We start from the raw sequence: 16,689 nt of genomic DNA, 5'->3' as shown, positions 1-16,689 counted from the left end.
ACAGTACAGACAAACGCGCACGCAAATATCCACTAGATCAATCTGTTTCTTGTCTGGGCAGGACTTGAGCTATTGTTGCTTTCAGATGGTCTGGACTGGCTTGAGACATGTCAAAGGCTTACTGCCTCTTAATTGGTTGTTGGCATCAGCCTGTAAAGCCTTGTGTTTACTGAGTGTATTGTGTTGGTCCTGCACAGGGCACTCCTTATTGACTTAGCTTGGCCACACATGCACCTGTTGGGTATCAGTACAGACATGTGTACTATACAGACGTGTGTACTATACAGTGTATTGACAGGAATCTGTTTTAGTAGTACTGTTGCACATCAATCAATGGGTAAAGCATTTATTGATTTTAGAGAAGTATGTTTTACTTCAAATATATATACTGTTTCAAGTCATTATGTTGTACAGTGCTCAAACTTTGCTGTGTGAATTGGTGTTCAATGCAGCGAGGGTCCCTCCCCCTCCCGTATTTCCCCTACACACACACACACACACACACACACACACACACACACACACACACACACACACACACACACACACACACACACACACACACACACACACACACACACACACACACACACACACACACACACATATATACTGCCACTGCCAGCCTTTGTGTATGCCAGACAGCAGATGGCAGCCATTATAGCACTGACAGGGCAGTCATCTGGCAGGCACCCTGTTGGTGTCCTGCTGAACACACAGCACCACTGAGGGGATGAGACACTTTAGGCGGGAAAACCAAATTGTGTGTGTGTGTTTTGGTCCCTTTCTGCTGTAAAGAGGTCCTAGGTCTCCAGTTCCCCTGTGTATGTTAGTGCTGTGAGGTTAAACAGGCTCACTAATGAACAGCAGTACCTAACTGGTATACTAGAGGAGCCTGCTGCCTGACTACACTTTTAGCAACAAACAACAGATTCACAATGAGGGGTGATACAATACATTGGACTGGGTTGGTCTGTGTGGTTTGTGTTTCTTTCTGTGTGTATCTGAGGTGTAACTTGTGTGTGTGTGTGTGTGTGTGTGTGTGTGTGTGTGTGTGTGTGTGTCTGTGTGTGTGTGTGTGTGTGTGTGTGTGTGTGTGCGCTTAGTCAAGGTTTCCTGGTTGAATGGGCATGGAAGACAGTGTATGAGGGGTACAGACTGTGTTCACTGGGGGTGGGGCAGGGCTCAGCATTCTCCTGCATAGCATCTGCTGCTCCACAGGTGAGGAGGGGAAAGACCAGGTGTCAGGCAAGTGAACACCCCCCCTCTACACACACACCAGCCCTCTGGGCCTCTAGCCTCTATGAGAGTAGGGCCTCTGTCAGTCTGTGTGTAGCTGTCACTGTCCCCACTGGATGTCAACCACAATAATCCACATAGCAAGGCTTTATTCCAGGAGTTAGAGAGAGGCAGAGTTTGACCCTGGATTAAAGATAATTAAAGCACTGATTGAATGAATGAATGAATGGATGAAGGAGAGTAGAGAGAGGAGAGGCCAGTCAGAGGGGGAAAGCTGCTCCTCTCTCAGAGGTGCTAAGCCTTTCTCAGCAGATGGCTGTGGCGGCCAGGCCTCCAGCATCAAACATCCTGTATCACATACTAAGAAATCAGGAAGATGTGCGAGGGAACACCAAGATGTTGGAAAACTGTTCAGACACTATTTCTGCTTCCACCTCAACAACACAGAGGTTCAGACTGACCATGCAACTAGTCATAAATTACAGGAAGGCATTTTTTTAAACGCTTACCTTTTTAACCAGCAACCGTTATGGCTAGTGCCATAATCTCACATATCAGGCCGGGATATGGTCCTTGTTAGAATAGATCTGATCTAAGTTTATCAGTGGACACATCACTGGGCTGGTGGATGTGGTGTCTAAATCTAATAGAGGTCAAGGTTAGGATTAGGATTAGAGAGTTGGAGCTTTAGTCCTTCCAAAGGATACATTCCACAGCGTTGCCCTTTCAAAGGATACATTCTACAGCGTACTCCAGTCGTGGCCATGCTGGGAGGTACCACTGAAGACTGTGTGGAGCCCAGAGAGAGAGAGCTGTTTTACCATTGCCTGGGCAACCTTCACAATAATGATGCCATTTCCTTTGGCAGTGCCTTTCAACACGCCTCAATCACACATCCTCTCACTTCGCAGGGCTTTTTTCAGCTCTGTTGAATGGAAGACTCTTGCCGTGGTACATGCTGTAGTGGAATATGTTACTAACTAGAATTAAGGGATATCAGCCGCAAGTACGGGTTTGATTATTTTTTATGAAAAATACATTCTTGGCTGATGTTGGGTTTAACACAAATTAAATTGAACAATTTACAGTCAAAAGGAAATATATCAATGATTTAGTGCTGCTCTGGAACGTCGTAGTTGCAGAGAATACAGCCTAATATGGATGACAACATGGAACAGAAAGCTCAGGCAGACTCATGGAACAGAAAGCTCAGGCAGACTCATGGAACATTATTTGGCTGAAGTAAACACAGTTAGCTTCATAAAATATAGTCATAAATCTGATCCCCCTATTCAACCCTTCAATTTACGGCTTGCTTAATGTCACATCTTAATCCCGGAAAATGTATATACGGTACACCATTGATATTTCTTAAACACTTTACAGAGGAGGCAGGGAAGTAGTTACCATCACTCCAGCTCTCCAATGATGCAGCCAGCAGTTCAGTCATAGACTAGCATTAGTGATGTAACTATGGCAACCCTACCTGGCCCCATTGGGGGTGGGCACAAAATGTAGTCACTTTTCGCTATACTCAATCTCCTCCTCTCTCTTCCCTCCTTTCCCCTCTTGTGCCTGTTTCTCTCCCCACACACCACCGTCCATCGTAGCATCTTAGTCGGCCATGTAGCCCGTGTTGCTGGACCCATGACAATCACTCCTCCGACGGTGCTTGGATAGGATCCTGTGGAGGAAGCTTGGGGAGCTGTGTGCCTGTGGCTGGGGTTGGGGCAGGGGCTGGGGCAGCCTGTTAGGGAGAGAGATCTGGGACTTCAGTATCAGGATGGGGCCCTCTCTCTCCCCCTCGGCCCCCTCCGGCCCCCCTCCTGCCGCTGCTCTGCTGGCTCTGCGGAGGGCCTGCAGCCTGAGTGCGCTGGAGAACAAAGAAGACACAACAAACACAAAGGACATGTTTATTCCCGCTGACCCAAATTCCAGCGCTCAGCGCAGACAAGACAAGCGCAGGGCTGTTCAGGGGGCTCGCTCTGGTGTGTGTGTGTGTGTGTGTGTGTGTGTGCAGGCTGTTGCAGCTCAAGGAGCTACGTTCACCTCTACACACATTAGGAGGGGCCTAAGTCACACGGCACAACTAAGATATATAATCTTGGATCATCTCTAAAACAACATCCAACTACTGTTTACATTTCCACGTTCACTGAGGGCACTTCAGTCAGATTATACAGACAGTTCTGTTCCACTGTTTGACATTATGAAAGACAATATTTTTTGAGGGAAAGAGGGAGCCCTCATCTACTCCCCTGAACACAGGTCTGTGACTGTGAGCCCCCACTGTGGTCCAGTGTGTGAGGGAGCAGCAGTGCAGTGAGTGGGAATTGATCAGGGAGGGAGGGGTGGGGGGGTGGGGGGGGGGGGGGTGTAATCTGTGTGCTTTGTCAACTAATGAGGGATGAGAGGGGCCACCTGTTCAGGGTGTGCTGGGCGGAGGGGAACTGGAGGAGGTGGAGGCAGTGAGGGGTGTGTGTGTGTGTGGAGAGCAGCTGCTGGGGTGTGTGTATGAGTTGTGTACACGCACTTGTGGAGGGGGGTTTGATTGAGGATAGTGTGTGTTTGTGTCTTTCTGAGTGTGTATCTGTGTGTGTGTTTTGGGCGCGCTGCTCTCACCCAGTACCACCTGCATACGTGGCCGGAGCTGAACCCCGTCTCGCTAAGCGGTGGACGTCTTTAGCTGGCTCATCGTCCTAACAACACAAACAGAGGTGTGTCAATGACAGGGTGGGATTACTGCTGGGACTGTTCTGTATTGCTATCCCTCTGTCCTGTCAAAAACTCAGGTATGCTATTCTAACCAGACATACTTTTCTGTAAATCAGCAGAGCTATTCTTATATCTGCGAGCAGTGCAAGGGCATACGAGGTGTGTATGCAGGCTGTTGTTCCAGCCAAGCACCAACACGATTGATTTAACAAATCAAAGTCTTGATTGATGACTATAAATAGAATAGAGTAGAACTAGAGCCTTGTTACACACTCAGAGACGGAATGTTGCTTTTGCCTAGCATAAGACCATTTCCACTTGCCACTAACCTGGTGGCTCAGCTCCACAACATGCGAGGCCGGGAAGTATCCCTGCTGTCCGTTTTGCAGCCGCCCAAACCACCGGGCCTCATCATCTTTACACAGAACCAGGATGAACTCCCCCCGGGTCAGCGCCAGCTCATCTGGCCAGTGGGGCTTGTAGCTGCGCTTTACCACCATCTAGTGGATTAATCGAGAAATGCAACTTCAACACATTTTATATGTAACAAGACAGATGCAGTATTTGAGCACATGCAGCGGTGTTCCATATGTCGGTCACAGTATATGCTTGTCTCTGCAGTAAGTTTATATGATATAGTGTGCCTTGTGATGATCAAAGAGGTGTCATGACATGTCCAATTCATTGTTCCATTCCTTTCCCGCAGCTCGTTCACATTGAGTCTATGCCTGAATGAATGAAGAGGATTAGGTGGCTGGCTAAAACTCTCTGGATTACCTGGCTCACAGTTAAAAAGAAACCAAATCACCTGCTGTTCTCCATGATCTGTTCTCTTTAGTCTCATGGTAATGAATGACATAACAGACAGCATCTAATTTGAACTAACTAATGCAATTGTCTCTACAGACAAGTGTAGCTGGAGACACAAAAACAATCTACATTAGATATCTCATGCTTGCATGAACAGAATCCAGGGGATATGAGGGTGAATTGCGGAGCAAATCTACCAATTGTATCAACAAGTTGAATTCATCCAAGCATATTTTCATTCAACATAGTTAATACATATTGAGGATCTGAGAGTGAGCATTAACAGGAAAATAACTTGCCTTGTCAGCCTCTGCCTGTCTGAATTGGCATCGTCCCCGGTGAACTGGTAAACAAGGAGAGATGAATCAGCAAAAAATAGCTCCCATCACAAAGAACTATAGCAAAGCATCAGGGAATGAAAAGTTGGTGGAAAAAAGAACAACATGATTCTAGATGTATTTCAGTCTGCCATCAATACCCAGGACCATTACAGTATGCAAAATAAACAACTGCAGTATACATTACAAATCAAATGGAATGGAATTTTAATCATCATTGAAAAGTCAATATCATGAATCTTAATGATTACAATAATGTTGCTAATAATTACAATAATGTGCTAATAATGTGCTGCACACACACAAGTTAAGCACCGCACTTTCAAAAAAAGATGTCAGTTTTGAAACTGCAGTAACAGTGCAGTAACTACAGTCAACTGTGGTAATTTGGATGCAGTAATTGCAGCATCTTATTTTCAGAAGGGTGTATTTCCTTGCCAAGCTTCTCCCATCTAGCCCACTGCAGATACCCACATACATATATAGATATATACACACACACACACACACACACATATCTATATCTATATCTATATATGCATATTGATGTAAGCAGTAACTTGCTACTGTGCTACTCACCTTGTGGGGAGAGGACAGTGGTAAAGACTTCAAAGTGCTCATTCTGTTGCCTGTAGATGTTGCTCTGCATGCTGACTGAATGACTTAGGACCTAAGTCATACACACTGACTAACTGACTAAGCAACCCAGTCTCTCATTAACTATGTACTCTATGTACAACTAGGCAGTTATGCACTGATGTGTCTGCACCCTCTCTCTGCCTTAAATAAACCAGGTGACTAATCCACTGCAGCACTTACTGGAACAGACACACACACACCCCCGTGTAAGCATATATCCAGAAACACAAACAAAGTTAAGCAGAGACACACACACACATACGTTACATAGTTCAAGCAAATTGTGACTGGCAGATTTATTCGGGCATTATCTCCATCTAGTTTTTTTCAATCACTTTGGTGCCATTTTCACAAGCATGTGGCATATTTTCGCAACTCTAAGCAAAGAAATCTAACAAACCATCAAAATGACACATTTTTCAAAACTCTAAGCACACTTTCAATTGACTGAGAACAACAAACAAATTCACAAAGTCACTTGTTCGCTGCACCAAATCACTCTTCCAATTTAGATACATATTCGATATAAGTATCTGCTTTTTAAAATGCAGTATTCACTTAATTTTGATACAATTTTATTGTAATTTGTTAACAATTCAAAGAACAATCACTTCATCAATCTGCTCAAAACTGATAACTACCTCACCAAAATGATGTAGTGCCTAGGTCATATACCCCGAGTGTACAAAACATTAGAGACACCTGCTCTTTCCATGACAGACTGACCAGGTGAATCCAGGTGAAGATTACACTACATGGCCAAAACTACATGGACACCTGCTCGTCGAACATCTCATTACAAAATCATGGGCATTAATATGGAGTTGGTCCCCCCCTTTGCTGACATGACAGCCTCCACTCTTCTAGGAAGAGATTCCACTAGATGTTGGAACATTGCTGCAGGGACTTGCTTCCATTCAGCCACAAGAGCATTAGTGAGGTCGGGCACTTATGTTGGGCAATTGGGCCTGGCTCGCAGTCGGCAGTCCAATTCATTCCGAAGGTGTTCGATGGGGTTGAGGTCAAGGCTCTGTACAGGCCAGTCTGTACAGGCCAGTCAAGTCCACACCGACCTCGACAAATAATTTCTTTATGGACCTCGCTTTGTGCACAGGGGCATTGTCATGCTGAAACAGGAAAGGGCCTTCCCCAAGCTGTTGCCACAAAGTTGGAAGCACAGAATTGTCTAGAATGTCATTGTATTGCTGTAGCATTGAGATTTCCCTTCACTGGAACTAAGGGGCCTGAACCATAAAAAACAGCCCCAGACTATTATTCCTCCTCCCCCAAACATTACAGTTGGCCCCCTGCATTGGGGCAGGTCTTCCGGAATCCGCCAAACCCAGATTCGTCCTTCTGACTGCTAGATGGTGAAGCGTAATTCATCACACCAGAGAATGTGTCTCCACTGCTCCAGAGTCCAATGGTGGCGAGCTTTATACCACTCCAGCTGACGCTTGGCATTGCGCATGGTGATTTTAGTCTAGGCTGTTTGGCCATGGAAACCCATTTCGTGAAGCTCCCGACGAACAGCTCTTGTGCCGACGTTGCTTCCAGAGGCAGTTTGGAACTCAGTAGTGAGTGTTGCAACCGAGGACAGACCATTTTTTACACGATATGCGCTTCAGCACTCTGCAATGCCGTTCTGTGAGCTTGTGTGGCCTACCATTTCGCGGCTGAGCCGTTGTTGCTCCTAGACGTTTCCACTTCACAATAACAGCACTTACAGTTGACCAGGGCAATTTTATACTAACTGACTTTTTGGAAACATGGCATCCTATGACAGTGCCACGTTGAAAGTCACTGAGCTCTTCAGTACAGGCCATTCTACTGCCAATGTTTGTCTATGGAGATTGCATGGCTGTGTGCTCGATTTTATACACCTGTCAGCAATGGGTGTGGCTGGAGTAGCCAAATCCACCAAATTGATGGCCATGTAGTGTATGATCCCTTATTGATGTCACTTGTTAAATCCACTTCAATCAGTGTAGATGAAGGGAAGGAGATAGGTTAAGTAATTATTTTTAAACCTTGGGGTTATTGGTCACCTCCCTGAACAAGGAACTTTTCCCGCAATTGCCCAGTTTGGCCGGGTGGCCAGCTCTTGGAAGAGTTTTGGTGGTTCCAAACTCCTTCCGTTTAAGAATGATGGAGGTTACTGTGTTCTTCGGGACCTTTAATGCTGCAGACATGTTTTGGTACCCTTCCCCAGATCTGTGCCTTGACACAATCCAGTCTCGGAGCTCAACGGACAATTCCTCTGACATGCACTGTCAACTGTGGGACCTTATATAGACAGGTGTGTGTCTTTCCAAATCATGTCCAATCAATTGAATTTATCACAGGTGGACTCCAATCAATTGAATGTATCACACGTGGACTCCAAGTTGTAGAAACATCTCAAAGATGATTAATGGAAACAGGATGCACCTGAGCTCAATTTCGAGTCTCATAGCAAATGGTCTGAATGTCCATTTTTATTTTTAATACATTTGCTAACATTTCTAAAAACCTTTTTTTGCTTTGTCATATGGGATATTGGTTGTAGATTGATGAGGAAAGCATTTTATTTAATCCATTTTAGAATAAGGCTGTAACGTAACAAAATGGAGAAAAAGTCAAGGTCTGAATACTTTCCGAATGCTTTACAGAAATAACCGTTTTGAAATGTCTACCTTGGATTTTTTGCTATTAGATGAAATGTTAGTTAAAATGGTATTCCTATCATTATCTGATGTATTGGGGACTAAACTAAATGTTCTCATGGTATTTCACAGAAAACTTTGTTTTTGCATGAATGACTCACGGGTGAAAGATATGTGAAACACCAATGAATGCACAATCAAAGGTTCTGAACATATGATTGGAGGCATTACAAGTGTTATCTGTTTAGAATCTTGTACTAAGAGTTTTGAAAATATACCACGTACATCTGAAAAATGTGCCACGGTGATATATGCCACTTTCAGTCATCTGTGTATACATTATAGTTCTTAACTACATTATAGTTCTTAACTACATTATAGTTCTTAACTACATTATAGTTCTTGACTACATTATAGTTCTTGACTACATTATAGTTCTTAACTACATTATAGTTCTTGACTACATTATAGTTCTTAACTACATTATAGTTCTTAACTACATTATAGTTCTTGACTACATTATAGTTCTTAACTACATTATAGTTCTTAACTACATTATAGTTCTTGACTACATTATAGTTCTTGACTACATTATAGTTCTTGACTACATTATAGTTCTTGACAACATTATAGTTCTTAACTACATTATAGTTCTTGACTACATTATAGTTCTTAACTACATTATAGTTCTTGACTACATTATAGTTCTTAACTACATTATAGTTCTTGACTACATTATAGTTCTTAACTACATTATAGTTCTTAACTACATTATAGTTCTTAACAACATTATAGTTCTTAACTACATTATAGTTCTTGACTACATTATAGTTCTTGACAACATTATAGTTCTTAACTACATTATAGTTCTTGACTACATTATAGTTCTTAACTACATTATAGTTCTTAACTACATTATAGTTCTTAACTACATTATAGTTCTTAACAACATTATAGTTCTTAACTACATTATAGTTCTTGACTGCATTATAGTTCTTAACTACATTATAGTTCTTAACTACATTATAGTTCTTGACTGCATTATAGTTCTTAACTACATTATAGTTCTTGACTACATTATAGTTCTTAACTACATTATAGTTCTTGACTACATTATAGTTCTTAACTACATTATAGTTCTTAACTACATTATAGTTCTTAACAACATTATAGTTCTTAACTACATTATAGTTCTTGACTACATTATAGTTCTTGACAACATTATAGTTCTTAACTACATTATAGTTCTTGACTACATTATAGTTCTTAACTACATTATAGTTCTTAACTACATTATAGTTCTTGACTGCATTATAGTTCTTAACTACATTATAGTTCTTGACTACATTATAGTTCTTAACTACATTATAGTTCTTAACTACATTATAGTTCTTAACTACATTATAGTTCTTGACTACATTATAGTTCTTAACTACATTATAGTTCTTAACTACATTATAGTTCTTAACTACATTATAGTTCTTAACTACATTATAGTTTTTTAACTACATTATAGTTCTTGACTGCATTATAGTTCTTAACTACATTATAGTTCTTAACTACATTATAGTTCTTAACTACATTATAGTTCTTGACTACATTATAGTTCTTGACTGCATTATAGTTCTTAACTACATTATAGTTCTTAACTACATTATAGTTCTTAACTACATTATAGTTCTTGACTACATTATAGTTCTTGACTACATTATAGTTCTTAACTACATTATAGTTCTTGACTACATTATAGTTCTTAACTACATTATAGTTCTTAACTACATTATAGTTCTTAACTACATTATAGTTCTTGACTACATTATAGTTCTTGACTACATTATAGTTCTTGACTACATTATAGTTCTTAACTACATTATAGTTCTTAACTACATTATAGTTCTTAACTACATTATAGTTCTTGACTACATTATAGTTCTTGACTACATTATAGTTCTTAACTACATTATAGTTCTTAACTACATTATAGTTCTTAACTACATTATAGTTCTTAACTACATTATAGTTCTTGACTACATTATAGTTCTTGACTACATTATAGTTCTTAACTACATTATAGTTCTTAACTACATTATAGTTCTTGACTACATTATGGTGCTTGACTACATTATGGTGCTTGACTACATTATGGTGCTTGACTACATTATAGTTCTTGACTACATTATGGTGCTTGACTACATTATGGTGCTTGACTACATTATGGTGCTTGACTACATTATGGTGCTTGACTACATTAACACCTTGAAGAACGATCTGGCCATGTACTCTTATAATCTCCACCCGGCACAGCCAGAAGAGGACTGGCCACCCCTCAGAGCCTGCTTCCTCTAGATATCTTCCTATGTTCCTGCCTTTCTAGGGAGTTTTTCCTAGCCACCGTGCTTCTACATCTACATAGCTTGATGTTTGGGGTTTTAGGCTGGGTTTCTGCAAAAGCACGTTGTGACATCTGCTGGTGTAAAGGGCTTTATAAATATATTTGATTTGATTATATTTGATTTGCCTATTGTCCTCCCTCCATCTGGCTACAGGCACGAGGTGGCCCGGGATTGATGCCTTGGTTCCCTGCCCCAACAGAATTCATAATTTCACTTCAGGGCGGTTGATTGATTTTTACCAATGACGATGTGTGTGGTGTGTCCCAGCAGTGGCCAGGATAGGCATGAGATGAATGGGGTTTTGACTGGGTGGGTCTGGAGATGGACCAGTCAGTCAACAGATGGTGGTTAGTTAGACCCTTTGCCTCGCCCCCTCCCTCCCCAGTGCATAGGGGCTTTGCTGCTGGCTTGTGACAGCAGTCAAACACCATCCATCAAAAATGTGGGAGATTATGCAGTCAGTCAGAAACAAAACAACCACATCTATGAAAGAGCAATAATGTGGTGGATACTGTATATACAACCCTATCTGTAACGTTGTGCCCAATCTGTCTATTGTAAGAATTACAGTATGTTCTTGTATTGACAAGTGCAATCGATCAGGTTTTTTGTAAGGGTAACTGCTTGAGAAAGTTGATGTGACGAGCAAATTAATTGTCAACTCTCCATTGAATTTGGTCAAATGAGTAGACATTAAAAAGTATATCTAGTGCTAAGATCCATTTGTGTCTCTGGGCATGATATGCAAGAGAAATGAAAGAACACTTGCATTCACAATGGAGAGCTCTAGAACTCACGTCCTGATTTGCCTATTTCCAGTGTATTTGGCCTGATAGGGAGGGAAAATAGATCTGACTATGGCTGCCTGTCTGGAGCCAAAAGGGCTGAGAAATAGCTCTGCTTTCAAATGGGGAAACGTGGTGTGTGATAGCGGTGTGTAGTTTAGTAGCAGAGCAGAAGTTAAGACACACCTGGTAAATTGATCTGACAGACGATTAACCTCATTGTCCTCCTTAGTCTTGTATTAGTGTTAAAGTACCTATAGATTGCACACACTAAACTCTAACTTCAATTCAATCTCTCCTCAGTTTTCCCTTGTTTTGCACACAACACGTTTAGGATTTTGTTCCCTTAGACCAGGGTTTCTCAAACTCGGTCCTTGGGCCCCCCAGGTGCAGTTTGGGAAACCCTGTCTTAGACCATGAGTTCTATAATTGGCGACCCCCCACGGATCATTTTATTTGTCCCCAAAGTTTTCTGAGCTACATTTTTTGTTGTTGGACATAACTGACAGAAAAATCACTAGGAAATCAGCTCAAAGTGATTCTTATTTAGGAAATCTGTTCCCAAGTATTCCCACGCATAGAGGCACGTGATCAGATCCCAATGTAATAAAGGTTTGAAATGAGTCTGTTTTTGTCAAATACTATATCTGATTCTAGTGTACAAATGATTTAACACTATGTTCCAACCACCCGCTCAAGCAAAAATGGGACCACGGATTAATTGAATTGGGGACCCCTGCCCTAGACTATCGCCGAGTGATGCTTGAGTACAGGCATATCATGCTCTGGATGAAAGTACTCTCCAGAGGGAATAGGGTACAATTCAGCTTGCCCCACTATTTCTGCGTGGATAGTTATTTGATGTCATTTTGACTAGATGTACAGTACGTAATGCATTATGAAAATAACTTTGGCTATGCATAATAAAGAGCTGCTAATCGAGGTAAGTTTTTCGTATTCACTGAAAATATAATTTGGTTTCACATTTTGCCTTGCAGCAGCAGATTACTAATTCAGATCCCAGGCTCACGTGGTTGTTTTTTCCCTGTGTGGGCCAGGTGTAATGTCCTGGCCAGGTGAATGGAAAGCTGACCTGAGAGGGCACCTATCTCACTGGGGCCAAAGCCAGTTTTATATAACCAACAGCACAGTTAATCTGATAAGCAGGCCCAGCTCCTGTACTGTATGTTTCTAAGAAAGTCCAATTACATCACCTCTATTCTTGGTCATTAGGTCTACATGCAATGCATTAGAGACAGACAGGCTCTCTGTTTATATCATCATATGACACTACTTACAGGGTCAGTTTCCCAGACCATGATCCTCACATGGGGCAGCAAAACTTTTGGGCTCCCGAGTGGCACAGCGGTCTAAGGCAATGCATCTCAGCGCTAGAGACATCACTACAGACCCTGGTTCAGCTCCAGACTGTATCACAACCGGCCGCGATTGGGAGTCCCATAGGGCGGCGCACAATTAGCTCAGTGTCGTTAGTGTTTGGCGGTCATTTTAAATAAGCATTTGTTCTTTACTGACTTGCCTAGTTAAATAAAACTGTCCACTCGTGCCTAAATGTATATTCAAATGCTTTTTAGTGTAGGAATAGGCTTAATCTGATTCCAGGAAACATTTTCGTATCAATTAACTACTTTACAGCATTGTCTGTATTCAGTACAATTGTATTTGTTAATATTTTACATAATTTCTGGGCAGGCCTCAGTCAATTCCATCTGGCCCTTATGGAGTGATGGGACTGAGAGGCAGTCTACTACAAGAGCACATTCATACTGATATGCAGCCACACTTGTGGATTCCTAAGCACTTTTCTACAGGAGCATAATGAAAAAGAGTTGTGTTCACCCCTCCCTCTCCTCTCTGCCCCCAAGTGTTGTACGCATCCAGTCTGTCATACACGTGCAGTGGGAAAATCTACATAATGATTGACTAAATGGAAAGCCCTACTGTAACCATTGCATGGAAGTTGTGCACTTGCTATTGTGTGCAGTAACAATGCACTGTGCCCTACATTCTTAGAAAATCTTAAACACAGCATATATTTTTGAAGTTGATTTTAATTTGAAATATCAAACATAACCCTGTACCAAAAAGTTGTACATTGCATTGACAAATCTATAACAAATTGAGGACTGATGAGGTAAATAAAGACCGTATTCCTGGGTGAGCTATTTAGAAATTTGCATGATGGGACAGAAGACACCTCCCCTCTTACACTCCTATTGCACCTGACCTGCATAAAAGAGAAACAAAACAGGAATCGCTCCCAGCAATATGACAGTGCAGGTGGGAGACATAATGAAGTAGTCAGTTCATATTGTGCAGTCCGATACATCTGAGACAAGGCACTTATTATGAATGACATGCAAAGTTCCAAAAGGTCCTCCTTAGCGCTTCCCTGGTTTCCCAGCTCCTTTTTTACCACTAGGTGGTCCTTGACCCTTACCCCCTGCTCTTCCTTTACCTTTGCCCTTCCCACCACCACCCTTTCCTTTTCCAGAGAAGTTACCACCCTTGCGTCCCTTCTTTCCCCCCTTCTTAAATTTGGCTGCAGCCTCCTCTCGGTCAACCTCTCGCATTTGTTTGTTTACAGCTTTGTTGACGTCCAGACGAGGTTTCTTACTGTCCATCACTTTCAACAGATCCAGCTGCCTCTGCTTTTCATTGGAAAAGTTCCCAATGACCGGCTGGAATTTCCTCTTCTTCCCGGTGTTTCTGGGAGCTTTCTCCTTAGGTAAGCGGTCTTGGAATTTACCTGCGGAAGCGGTGGATGACTTGGCCACATTGACAGCCCTAGCCAGGTCAGATTTGGATTGCTGGGCGATCGGTGTGAGTCCAACACCTGGTACTTTGATTTTCTGTGCCCTGGCTATGTTCCTCAGGCGATGCAGCTCGTTCTTTGCCACTTTCTCCTTCTTTGCTTTGTTGCGTTTGGCGAATTGGTCCTCGTTAGGATCTGCCGTTTCGGGAACCTCAATCAGCCACTCTTTTGTGCCATCATTGACACGCTTGTAGCCCCAACGCCGCTTCCACTCTTTGGCAACATCGTCCCATACCAGGTTAGTTTTCTTCTTCTTTTGGATCCCCTTCAGTTTGGCGAATTCCTCCCATTTGGTTGGAGGCCTGGGCTTTGGCGGGGGCTTCTCTCTCGGCAGTGGAGTGGTCGGCTCGGGTAGTTTGACTACGATTACCTCCTCAACCCTCTCAGTTGGATGCTTCCATATCTCGTTGACCAGAAGCTGCGTGTTGTCACGAGCTAGCGAACGCAGGAAATCCTCTTTCTTCTGTTCACGAAACTGTCGAATGTCAATACGGTTCTTGTCATATGCGACCAAGTTTCCGATGTCAAACTCGAGGTCCAGTTCTTTCTGAACGGTGATACTTTTGAGTTTTTCAGCCTCATCTTGTTCAGCTTTAGCAAGCAAGTCTTCTATACTGCACGCAGCCATTTTGGATTTCTGAAAGCATGTCGGTCTCAAGCACTGAGGTATAATAAAGAACGGGTCCCACGTGTGTTTCAGGTCACGTGAAAAGGTTATTCATTTATTTCCGGGTTCAAATTTCCACATTCTGATTTATTTTTCCCCACTTGTGTCCACTAGGTGGTGTCATTGTATTACTTGAGTCATGGCAACAACAAAAAACATATATATATATATTTTAAATACAGCCTTTCACTTGAAGAAAGTGAATAGTTGAGTTATATTACTTGATTATCACTATCAAAGTAGAATATTATTTAATGTATACCTGATGTACCTTGAGACCTCTAAACTAAAGAATGGCACAACCAACTCACTTTCTTTTCAGGGTCTGTGTATTGGTTTTTGGCAGAATAGCTGATGCTCAATAAGACTGTCTCTTTTCCGAGAGCTTGGCTGTGATGTTGCATATGAATACCCAATCTTACAGCGGTCTTCTGTGGAAGGAGCAGAGAGAATAGAGGGACAAACAGGTAACAATGTTGAGCCATTATATCTATTACATTTTATCAAGTTGTACCTGTTGATATTTATCAAGACTTTATAAAGACTTTATCAACCTCTATACATACAGACTGCTATTTTCAAAATAATTTTGGACCCCACTAATTATATCCAGTGTGAGACTCACCCTGAGAGTCAAGGTTCTGACAGCTATGGAAATGAGCCTACCAGTGACATTGCTATATGTACTGCAGGTAGTGTGAGGAGGGGAATCTTAATGAGGAGCTAAAGTGGCTACACACACACACACACACACACACACACACACACACACACACACACACACACACACACACACACACACACACACACACACACACACACACACACACACACACACACACACACACACACACACACACACACTCTCTCTCTCTCTCTCTCTCTCTCTCTCTCTCTCTCTCTCTCTAAAATAATTGTATAGTGGCTTAATATAATTAATATATAATTATATAATTAATATAATTAATTTAATTATAATTACCACAGGGCGCACTATAATTACCTCAGGGTGCACTATAATTACCTCAGGGTGCACTATAATTACCTCAGGGTGCACTGTCATTACCACAGGGTACTCTGTAATTACCACAGGGTGCTCTGTAATTACCACAGGGTGTTCTGTAATTACCACAGGGTGCTCTGTAATTACCACAGGGTGCACTATAATGAACACAGGGTGATCTGTAATTAACACAGGGTGCTCTGTAATTACCACAGGGTGCACTATAATTACCACAGGGTGATCTGTAATTACTACAGGGTACTCTGTAATTACTACAGGGTGCACTTTCATTACCACAGGATACTATGTAATTGCCACAGGGTGCACTATAATTACCACAGGGTGCACTATAATTACCACAGGGTGCACTATAATTACTACAGGGTGCACTTTCATTACCACAGGATACTATGTAATTGCCACAGGGTGATCTGTAATTACCACAGGGTGCACTATAATTACCACAGGGTGCACTATAATTACCACATGGTGATCTGTAATTACTACAGGGTGCTCTGTAATTACCTCAGGGTGCACTGTCATTACCACAGGGTACAATGTAATTACCACAGGGTGAACTATAATTACCACAGGGTGATCTGTAATTACCACAGGGTGC

General features: G+C 42.0%; 2 protein-coding genes across 2 annotated transcripts; both read right to left on the bottom strand.

Moving 5' to 3' along the window:
• Positions 1 to 1,986: 1,986 nt before the first annotated feature.
• LOC110489689 lies at positions 1,987 to 5,841 on the bottom strand. Its single transcript, XM_021562458.2, has 5 exons — positions 5,682 to 5,841; positions 5,064 to 5,107; positions 4,284 to 4,454; positions 3,862 to 3,938; positions 1,987 to 3,112 (listed from the first exon to the last, which is right to left on the bottom strand). Exons 1-5 carry the CDS (start codon positions 5,749 to 5,751, stop codon positions 2,854 to 2,856), a joined length of 621 nt encoding a protein of 206 aa, XP_021418133.1. The 5' UTR covers positions 5,752 to 5,841; the 3' UTR covers positions 1,987 to 2,853.
• Positions 5,842 to 13,618: 7,777 nt separating this feature from the next.
• Positions 13,619 to 15,066, bottom strand: LOC110489688 (ribosome biogenesis regulatory protein homolog). Its single transcript, XM_021562457.2, has one exon. The coding sequence runs from the start codon at positions 15,026 to 15,028 to the stop codon at positions 13,967 to 13,969; it is 1,062 nt and encodes a 353-aa protein (XP_021418132.2). The 5' UTR covers positions 15,029 to 15,066; the 3' UTR covers positions 13,619 to 13,966.
• Between the last annotated feature and the right edge of the window lie 1,623 nt (positions 15,067 to 16,689).

This window comes from Oncorhynchus mykiss, chromosome 15, assembly GCF_013265735.2.
Source record: "Oncorhynchus mykiss isolate Arlee chromosome 15, USDA_OmykA_1.1, whole genome shotgun sequence".
Taxonomy (NCBI): Eukaryota; Metazoa; Chordata; class Actinopteri; order Salmoniformes; family Salmonidae; genus Oncorhynchus; species Oncorhynchus mykiss.
This window is presented reverse-complemented; position numbering and strand designations above follow the sequence as displayed.